This window comes from Protomyctophum bolini (assembly GCF_963924005.1).
Source record: "Protomyctophum bolini genome assembly, chromosome: 14".
Classification (NCBI taxonomy): Eukaryota; Metazoa; Chordata; class Actinopteri; order Myctophiformes; family Myctophidae; genus Protomyctophum; species Protomyctophum bolini.
This window is the reverse complement of record NC_137875.1, coordinates 19,470,599-19,481,735: the sequence shown is the minus strand read 5'-3', so window position 1 is coordinate 19,481,735 and position 11,137 is coordinate 19,470,599. Positions and strand designations below refer to the sequence as shown.

At 43.0% G+C, this 11,137-nt stretch overlaps 1 protein-coding gene across 5 annotated transcripts in view; it reads right to left on the bottom strand.

Moving 5' to 3' along the window:
• Nucleotides 1-301: 301 nt before the first annotated feature.
• The window catches only part of LOC308327868 (actin-binding LIM protein 1-like), an 84,352-nt gene continuing 73,516 nt past the window's right edge, over nucleotides 302-11,137 (bottom strand). For 2 of the 5 annotated variants that reach the window (XM_080781439.1, XM_080781440.1), the window contains 3 exons: nucleotides 7,717-7,778; nucleotides 6,247-6,307; nucleotides 4,736-5,192 (listed from right to left, as the gene is read on the bottom strand). In XM_080781439.1, the coding sequence (XP_080637565.1) occupies nucleotides 4,915-5,192; nucleotides 6,247-6,307; nucleotides 7,717-7,778 (401 nt within the window). In that variant the 3' untranslated portion in view covers nucleotides 4,736-4,914. Of the gene's footprint in view, nucleotides 1,882-2,131; nucleotides 4,606-4,735; nucleotides 5,193-6,246; nucleotides 6,308-7,716; nucleotides 7,779-11,137 lie in introns of those variants that run through there. The other 3 variants (XM_080781442.1, XR_013965226.1, XM_080781441.1) reach the window with 3 other exon arrangements.

Genomic DNA, 11,137 nt, shown 5'->3' with positions numbered 1-11,137 from the left:
GCGGCAACGCCTGGAAAATAGAACGGTGGCGTATCGGAGCGTCAGGAGAGGCGTGAACGCGCGTCGGACGCCGCTGGTGTGCGATAGGTTAATTGAAAATAACGGAGGCAGCTGTTTTGACTCGCGGCGTTCGCAGACGGTGTGTGAGGCCCTTCAGACTGCAAGTATCACACAGAAAGATAAAGAACAGGGTGGGGGAAATATATCCATTTCTGCACAGAATAAAACACGTTAGCTTTCCACTGGCTTGGCTTTAAGTCCAGGAGAAGATTGGCCCCATGAAACCAGTCCTCAAAATATATACAACAGTGCAGAACCAGTGTTTATTATGGATGAAATCCAAAAACGAAAATAAAAAAAATAAAAAAAAAACAATACAGGCGGTGGGATACCTTTGGTACAGCCGAGGATCATACGGTTCATGGTGATTTAAAGCTTTATTGGCTTAGATTTCAATACAACAAATGGCAGTGTGGGTTTCATTTATAAAACAGTTATTTCAAATACAGTTTTACACTGGGTGTTTTAGCCGTTGTTGGTTTACTGTATGTTGGCTACGGCATTAAAATATGTTCAGAGGAATTGCTATTCCGGTACAACTAAAGGGAACGTATAATGCCCAGGTATATGAGAGCCTGAGAAGAGAGAGAAAGAGAGTGAGAGTTTTATTTATTTTTGTCCGGGTCAGCTGTGAATGCCTGGCATGTGCAGTAGGAGCAGGAGACGACTGATGATTGATGAATATGTTTTCTAACAATTAAGTTTTCATATGGTGTAGATCCAGCAAAACACGGGTTGGTCAGCTAACTGAATGCCCAGTCGCTTTTTTCATTTGAAGGACTCACTGAGTCGATTCAATGCCAGCATTGGGCTAAAATCTCTCAGCCCAGGTGGGGGGGAGGGGGGGGGGGGGGGACAACGTGACGCTGACTCACGTTCAAGCAAATAACATGGGACATTTTCATAAATGGTGCCATGAAAGATTTCTACTGTAATTACAAAGTTCCACAGGAATCAACAGCAACAAATAGTAGGAAGGAAAACAAGCAAAAAAATTAAATACATGAAAAGCAGTTCCATTCAGAGCAAAACAAGAAAACAAGCGCAGTCAAAGAGAAATAAATAAATAACATGACCCTCCATGATGATTCATCCTCATTCTTTGTCATTTTTGAACGGGGGAAAAGATTCCCCCACTCCTTGTCTCCGTGCAAGTCTATTGCCAATTATTTGGACAAATCATTCAGTGCCCAGTAAGTCTCTGGAAGCATCGGAGAAAAACAGTCCATTTCATTGCTTCCTTGCCTTGGTTATGTCCGAAAAACAGAGAACGAAAATCAACAAAACAAAAGCTACATCTAGATTACAGTTGGAAGTGTGCTATCTGAATGAATGTACAGTATATCAGTGGTTCTCAACCTTTTGTGGGATTCAGGGCCCACTTGAAAATCTGGAAAGCATTCGCGGTCCACCCATCTGACCACTCCGGTCAGATGGGTGGCCCGCGTGCATTTTCAGAGCATATTTGTTTTAACGATCAATCAGTCGATCGTGTTCCACCTTGGAACACTTAACGCAGCATACTTACTGTAAAGTTCTTATTCATTGGGTATCAGTATCTCCTTTTAAATTCATGTTATATTATCACTAAAGTATCAGTGTTTTTGGCAATTATTTGGGGCCCCCTTTGTAAAACCCACGTGTGGCCCCGGCCAGCCCCACATGGTTGAGAACCAGTGCCGTATAATGCATGCTGCTCTGACAGCTTTAGAAGAGCTTGGCCTTCTTTTTCATGTCGTTGCGTTTCCACAGGGGAAGCCTGTCAAACTCCTGGATCTCCATTCCAAAGATGTCAAAGAACGTTTCGGGCGCTAAGTGGCGCTAGAGTGAGAAGAGAGGTCGAGAAACAAAGGAGGGGAGGGTGGGAAGGAAGGAAGGGGGGGAGGGGGGGGGGGGCTTGTGGTTAGCATTAACGCCACAAAGGGAGGGGGGAGGGTCACTGCAAAAATGACAAGAGGCAATGGATACTGCACATTCCGTTGCTACAGTAGCACTTGTGTAACATCTTATTTACACAAAGTAGACAATTCCAGTATCAATTGCAGACGGTCATGTGGATAAAGCTTGATACCTCCAGTCTGGTTCTGTCCACCTCCCTGGGCAGTTTAGCTCTCCCTCTACTGGTTATCATGAGCATTTCATATGGATACACCTTCAAAAGGAGACACTTGTCAATAAAAAAGTAATAAGAAGAAAGTGGGGTATGGGGAAATGTCAAACCTATATAGAACTGATTTAAGCTTCAGAAACCTATAAAAAATCTCAATGACAAAAAAAAATGTGTGGCTCTTTGTTTTGTACTGAGACGGGGGTGGGGTGGGATCACTGGTAGGGAGAACAGGTGTGTGCACTGTGCAGGGAGGTAGTTGTGTGGGGGTGGGGTGGGGTCACTGGTAGGGAGAACAGGTGTGTGCACTGTGCAGGGAGGTAGTTGTGTGGGGGTCAGTGTTGGTTTCGTTGGCTAATGCTATGACGGAAAATGTTCGTCGACTACCTTTGTTCACTGACGAAAACTAAATGGAAACTAAATGAAAACTATGCTATGATGACTAAAACTATGACTAAATATACATATACTGTCAATTTTGTCAACAAATAACTAAAATGTTAGCAAGGGACTAGTGGACAAAAGATCCAGCCGTGCTGCGATGCGTTGTGAGCTTGTAGATCGGCTATTTTCACCAAGTGTAAAATCACCCATTATTTATGACGGCATCAAGGACCACTCTTATGATATTTGTAGACTAAAGCTAAATTAACACTAAAACATTCCGGGTGACTAAATGAAAACTATTCAAGAGACTATGACTAAAACTAAAATAGAAATTTGCTGCCAAAAACAACACTGGTGGAGGTGAGGGGGGCTGCTTTAACAGGTCAGGGGGGGGTGTTCATGGTAAGCTCCATACACAGAGTAACACCTTCCGTTCATTTCCCTCTGGGAGTGTACAAGGAATCAGCTTAGCGGCATTTTGTACACTCTCAGATTTATACAAATGGATCAATTATTAGAACTGAGGATTTTACTGTGTATGGTGGCTACAGGGACACGTACTATTTTGGTGTGTTAACGTGCAATCAGTTGGTAAATGCTGAGGAAAAAAAGGGTAAGGGAGATATGTGAAAACAATGAAAAGGGTCTGCATTAGTAATATCATACCAAATAAAAAGGAGTAAATTTGGCTCAATAATCATAATTCATGTTGACGAAAGGTCTACACGGGAAATGGCTGTCTTGGGAAGCGTTACATTAACTGATATCGTCTCACAAGGAAGTGTCCAGTTATTTGATGTGGCAAGTTTTGCCAATTTAACTGAAATGCCCAATAATAAGCAACTAGAAGTTGTATATGTAGGCGGCCTCCATTCAACTCATATCCACACAGTAATATAGCCTACTACTGTATAACTCATTATATACAATTTAAAGTATATAGTGATATGAGTTGTCTGGGTGATAATCTTAAGTGTTGGATTTGTCCACTGTATGGCTGCATACAGCATCCAGCCACTGTCAGTCAAAGCTATATGTGCAGATGGAGTATGGAGAAGCCAGCATGCTGTAAGCATTGGAGGAAAGTAACTAAGGGCATTTACTTAAAGACTGTACTTAAGTACAGTTTTTCAGGTATTTGTAGTATTTCCAATTTCCAAAACTTTTACTTCTACTCCACTACATCGCAGATCCAAATATTGTACTTTTACTCCACTACATCTATTTCAAAACTTTAGTTACCTTGTAGATTTTGATTACCGTATTACAAAACATACATTAACCACTTCAGCCCTATATATAAACAGCTCTCAATGCGTCGCGATACAATGCGATGTGAGCTTGTAGATCGGCTATTTTCAAAGGATTTTTATACATTTCATAACTTTAAAATGGGACATTCTGCACAATTAGCACTTTTACTTCTGGTACTTTAAAGTACATTTGGAAACCAAAACTTTTACTTTACTCAAGTAAATGTTGAATTCCGGACTTTTTACTTGTAACAGAGTATTTCTATATTGCAGTATTGATACTTTGACTTAAGTAAAGACCTAGAGTACTTTCTTCACCACTGATGCTAAGCGCAAGTGTGACTCGGCTGGTCCCGTACATAGCTGCATGCCAAATCAGGAAGCCAGGTATTGTGAGTCTTTTACCGTTAGTAAAAATGTTATATCGCTTTCTTCCACCAATGTCCCCACACCACAGGATTTTTATGAAATGAGGAAATTACATTATATTGAATTCCACACTCCTGTTTTCGAGTTGGGCTTTTCTTTTTCTCTCCCTCTCTCTCTCTCTCTCTCTCTCTCTCTCTCTCTTTTGTATATTAGTCGACTTGTTGAATATAAACAGCAGTACTTAGTAACAAGCATATTAGGCATCTTTGAAGAACTATACAAGTTTTTAAGTATTCTACTATGGTTATACAGCTATAGGTTTGTTCATCAATACAAAAAGAAGGAGATACTTGCTTTTGGTTCCAACATATTAGGCATAGATACTCCCCTGTCCATCCTTGCAAGTGCTGCACGGCCATCCTTAATGTGCTAAAGAATAGAACATACACAAATGTAATATAGTGGGAGGGGACTGGGTCAATTGCATGAACATCCCCCAGTGGCTGTGGTCACTGGTCAGTCACTATTCTCATTATATGGAGCAAATTCACTTCAGAATCAGGGACTTCACTAAAGCATTAAAATGGGACAGTTTTTGGCACACTTGTTTTGAAAATCTCTCCAGGGCTTTCTAGTGTATCTCTGCACCACACTGCATGTTCAAATGAGACATTTAGCTTGACTCTCAAAACATTGAGTAAACCACTTGGCACAGAAACAAGACACGAGGCAATGATACTACACTGCATGTATACAGTACAGTGGTTCAATGTCCAGACACTGCATGTCCGTCCGCCTCCCCCAAAGTAAAGAAGCATCACACAAATCACTGCACTGCATGCCCTGTAGCTGACAGACAGTCCAAACACTGATGCAAGCACTCAGCAGGTGGGCGAGGCCAGGTGCATTTGGGACAAGGTACGTGCTTCTTGTGACCCAAGGGGCAAGCAAATACGTTATGCAAGGTGAGGAAGCATGCCATGTAAATAAAGCAGATGGGACACATACCTGAAACTCTGCAGGACAAAATGGGACAGAAAAATGAGACTCACAGTTAATGGTTTTCTTGTCCAATCCCCTGCCATGCCACTGTCTCTATATACTGTTATTGCCTGATGACACAGTGCAGTAGTTAAGCACTAGTATGAACCTGCCGTCCCTATTTTGGTCATGATATTATAGGTGAAAACGCTCATTAATTATCAGAAATATTCACAAAAATGTACGTTCATGTAGTCTTTACTTTCAAAGTGGTTATTATTGTTATTATTATTATTATTATTATTATTATTATTATTATTATTCTTTATTTTATTTTTTACAAATGTCTGTATGGTGAAATGAAAAGGTGTCAAAGTGGGAGGGTGGGGGATTATTTTCATTTTTCTGTAACTGTCCGCATTAATTTAACTAATTTAGACTGTTGCATGCCAATTTTCAAATGCTTCCGTCATACAGTCTGGAGAACGGAAGCTCTGTTCATGAGTAAGCGATAAAGCAGAAGTGAAGCCTCCACCCCATTTCCGTGTCGTCTTTACAGTCGTGTAAATTTATCCAAATATAAATCAAAATCATCTAAGCATATATAGCTTGTTGCTTAGCAGAAATGGATATAAAAACAATAATGTCAAAATATTTATAAATATATTTTCGTGAACCGAAATGGCCTTACTCAGATTTCGGGAGGTGTAGTTCCAGACTACAGTATAGCATTCGGAGGTTGTGGAATAGTTGTCTGGCTATGCGAGACTATACGTTTGCAATGTTTTTTGTCTGTATGTGAATGTATATTTAAAGAAATAGAAGCATATGTAGGCCTACTGTATTTTTCCCTGCCTAAAATCCCATTCTATGCTGAATAAAATAAATATTCAAAACTTATTAAAACGGAAATTTTTAAAAGATTTTCCAAAAATGTCAGAGATTTTCCAAGCTAGCAAAAATAGCAGATCATCTACAAGCTCAAGTGAAAGGCTTAAGTGAAAAAGGATTAGCAATTTATTTTGTTGCAAATACCGATGGTGCTGAATAACCATGGTGATTGATCAAGAGATAAGAAGAAGCTCTCACCTCTTCCTCCCCCGCACATGTCCCCATAGCTGTTGTACTGGGTGAAATCTGTGGACTGGGGCTGCAGGAATGTAATGTTGGAGCAGAAAATTCCAAAAGAAAAGAAAAGGAAAACAAGAACAGCAGACGATTAAACACACTGCAATTTAAGGTGGTGTAAGTGTGACATGAACATTACTGTATACTAGACCGGTGCCCGACTGTAGAGCACCGAGTCGGTAACGATGGAAGTTGGAGATCCATGCCCCACCCGGCTGTGCAATACCCGTTGTACCCGGGTCAGAGTACCCGTTCCACCCTTCTGTCTGTGTCCCTTTTAAGCCCATATACAGTATGGAGATTTCTGTATCTGTCTCTCTGTGTCCCTATATATGGAGTTCTGTGTCAGGCATGCCCAAATATGGACTGTTGTGATGTCACTTACACCCCCTTAATAGGAGATTCACACTGAGACGGACTGAGTCCGTTTCATTCGAACCGTTTCCGAATACTGTTGCCTGGTCCCCGCTGGCCATGATTCACATTGCCCGAGATTCAACTGCGCACCCGGGTACTTGCATAACACACTTTGATCCTCCAGGTGGCGGTGTGCTTGATGGCTGGTGGCACGGACACTGACCATCAACTCTGCGACATTGTCTCCAATAAATCCAGACACAATGCAATGCCTCATTGACTCTTTGCCGTTATACTACTTCACTGTCAGCCTGCCTGCTATTCACTGTGTCAGTCAGTTCTGTGCTCCAGTGTCGTGTTTGATTAGTTTGCTATGGATTATACTTTAGCTGATCATTATTATTTTGTTTAGCTTGGCCCGAGACTATATTGCCAAGCAAAGCCTAAGAGCCACATGTAGTCCGCAGAATAAGATCAGCGCGTACTGCACCAGTCTGAGCGTATACGCAGATTCAACAGGAGACGGGCGGCGTTGAGAAATGCGCTGGTGTTACGCGTCGTGCAGCGTCTGTGTGTTTTTTTGTTGGCGCTTGGCTCGTCGACTAGAGACTAGAGAAAAACAGTCCACTTCCTTCTTTAGGTACGCATGCATTCACATTGGAACGATCCGTATCTGAATACACTTCATGCCGTCCCGGGGACGGTTGGGCAATCCACTCCCTTATAATAATAATAATAATAATTTGAATAATTTGAAAGCACATTCGTTTGGCTTGGTCACAGGGGATCATATGGGGTGACATTATCAGCATGTATTTGCGCCAAGCAAATACATGCTGATGATATCAGCCCTTGATTTCTAGTATGTGGCAAATTAATTCTGCAGGTGATTGAGCTACGGCCACTTGATGTTGTGATGCTGGAATAATCCATCCAACCATCTACAACCGTTTATCCGTAGTCAGGTCGTGGGGGCAACAGCTCCACCAGAGAGCTTCAGATTGCCCTCTCCAGAGGGAATAATACTTTACGCAGCATTATTGTGGATATGTTAGTTGTAATATGAGCTCTTACCCGATGCATCCCATTCCTTCCGTAGCCAGGCAGAGAGTTGGTTTTACTAGGAGATGTTGGATCTGGAACATATAATTGGTCTTTGTGTTAGCTGTTTGCATGAAAACACAAGTCGATGGCCTTTCAATGGCTATTAAAAGGAGAAAACTAGAGATGTCCCGATACGTTCCCGATCCGATCCTGATATGTTATACTGTGTGTGGAGAGATGGAGAGAGAAGGGGAGACGGAGCATAGCGGAGGTGTTTGTTTGGAGACCGATATATCGTGTTGTGTTTATGGCTACCTAGCTATATATCTCGTGTTGTGTTTATAGCAGACTCCTAACTCAAACGTGCACTTGCAGTTTGGGCAACTCGAAAGCCAACTCCACATTTTATTTACCTGCCATAGTGTCAACCCCTTACCCCTGTGTCGGATCGGTGGTTAGACTGGCATATTCGCCGATCCCGATATGACCCAAATAAGGGCATATCGGGCAGTGTTCTGAAACTGGTATCGGTATCGGGACATCACTAGTGAAAACCCTGCCTGCAACAGGTGCATGGATGCTAATGCCTGTCGTGGGAAATATGAAGACTCAAATGTCTTAATAGGCTATAGTATATGGTTCCATGCTAATCTGTCTGGTCGTGTCTGTGAGAAACGACACCTTGGCCTTAAAGCCTGTCTCAATCAAATCAAGTTGTATGTAAAAGGCTATGTCACACCTATTGTTAGCCAGGAGACCCTGCTGGGCCTGAATAGGTATCACTAGGTAGTTCCTGTCTCAGGAGGAGGGGCAATAGCCAAGACAGCGTTTGTATTGGGGTATAAGAAAGGACCTAGAGGGGAGCTCGGGAGACTGGTGGGAGGAAGACGACGAGAGAGAGATGGAACTGAGGGAGAATGTAATGGATCCAGGCTGAGGCCTGCTGGATTGAGAGATGTTGTTTGCTTGTTGCTGTTCTTCTGAATAAACTTCTAAGATATACATTCACCCGGATGGACATATATTGATTTCCATAACAATTTGGCACCCCAGATGGGACTGGATTACTCTGCTGAAGCGGATAACTCCATTCAAGTGAACCTCAGGACTAACAAATCTTTCTGACGATTTTTGGAGGAACAGTTTGAGAAGATGGAAGACAAATCAAGCAAAAGGGAAACTAACCATACTACGGCGACACAACCACAAGGACTGAAATAAAGACATGAAGGTGAAGTAGATGTTTTTGCAACCATACCTAGGAGGACAATGGGAGGCAAGTTGAGTTATAAGCGAAATGGACAGTTTGAAGAGAAACAAAGGACAAAGAAACAGATTGGAGCCACAGTACTTTCTCTACAGGATAAGTTGAGTAAACCACACAATTGCAAGAACCGTTAGTTGTGATGGCTCCAGACTGGAAGACGGAGATGTACACACTGCAAATCCTTGTGCACATGATAAAGTTATGAGCTGGAGGGAAATAGAGCTGGAAGAGTTTTCCTTGAAGTGAGTTTGTACTCATTCTGTGGGGACAGTATGCAAATTAGTGCATGTCTGTGACTGAGTGAGAGGAGACACAGCATGAGTGTATCACAGTGTGACTGTGTGAAAGTTTAGTGTCTAGTGTCTAGATTATTTACTATTTAGTAGATATGATGGAAACAGGGATAATCCCAGTGGACATTGTCCAAGAGAAATATTCAGTTTCATGCAAGGATATTTTGAAGATTTCAAAGAAATTTAACGAGCGTTGGCCAGACATTGACAGACCATGGCCTCTGGAGGGTACTTTTGATGCAGAAGTCATTAACATTATAAGGGTTCTTGTGCATGGATACAGAGCAGATCAGAAAACGAATGAGCGGAGACTCAAACGCAAGACTGAATTATCAGTATTAGATATGTTCTGTAAGGAAGGCCTCAATGTCAGTGATCCAGTAGCCGAATGGTTACAGTCGATGGTTTATGAGGCTGAGGTGAAAGTTCATGACAGCGGAGACATGAGGACATCAGAGCAACGGCCAGACGACAGCGACACTAAACGCTCTGTTAAGAGGGAGCTGGAACGGGTACGGTACCTGAAAGAGGACTTGACCAGTAAATTAAGGACACAGAGACAATCTATGCATGCTATAGAAACACAATTGAGTGAAATTCTGATGAAGGAGGCACATCTGATCCTCGACTTGGGTGACCTGCAGGACAAGGCAGAGGCTGCGCACAGCCACAGAGACAGTTTACATGGAGGTGACAGACGAACAGCAAGCCCCGATCGGGCAGTGAGCACCCATTCCGACACCTACAGGGGCCCTGCAGACTGGCAGGCGAGCTCTCCACGACACTCCAGGGGGGAGATCAAACGACAAGCAGACAGTGCCACTCCGGTACTGCCAGCAGCCCAGCCACGGGCAGTGCAACTCGATCAAGTGAAGGCACTATATGAAGCAGCTTTGCAGTTAGCAACAGCAGCGGTCTTCCCCATCACGGATGGCAACACAAAGCAGGGAACAGTCGACGGTGGTCCCCTTATCCATGACAACCCTCAGGTGGAGCCTTCGCACCAAACCAACCACAAGATTGTGACACGCAGCCAAGCTGTGCCACATCAGACATTTCCATTATTGTCGTATCCTGCAAATCCTGCTGAAGCTGCAGAGGAAATCTGTGATGCTTACTCTGAAACAGTCCAGGTCCGACACAACTGGACCCCAGAAGAATTAAGTGGAATTGTGGAGGATCTTCCATGTCCGACCGAAAATGTGGAACGCTGGTGTACATCCGTGTTGGATTTAATATCGATGTATCAGCCATCCGCAACAGAGTTGGAAACAGTGTTTCGCAAAGTTTTCAAACTGAAATGGCTACACCTGAAAGGTGATTGGAAATTGGAAATTGTCACAGGACAGTTACAGAATGCACATGGCCTCTTCTCGAGAATAAGGGAGGCCTACCCAGTCCGTACAGATTGGAAAAAAATCCATTCCATTAAGCAGGAACATAATGAAAGCTGTGACATCTACAGAACGAGGATGGAGCAATGTTTCAACAGGCATGCTGGCCTGACCCATGATACTGCAGCATACAACCACCTATTAAAATTTGTTTTGGTACATGGATTGTCGCCATCAATTCATGACAGAGTCGTGACATCATGCATAGGCTGGGAGAGTATGGAGTTGGACCCTGTCTGGTCACATGCGGAACATGCAGAAAGGTGTGCGATCACACAGGAATACACGCGGAAGAAGAAGCTGGAAACGGCACAACTGATGTACTATGAGGGGCATGCTATGACAACACCACAGACGCCAGTCTACAAGGAGCTGGTTCCACAAAAGCAGGTTCCAGCACGACAGATGCATTTCCAGCAACAACAACATTGCAGGAATCACGAAAGGCAAGATGGATGGCGTTTTCATCAAAGGCAGAAGCAAGACCGAGAGAGAAG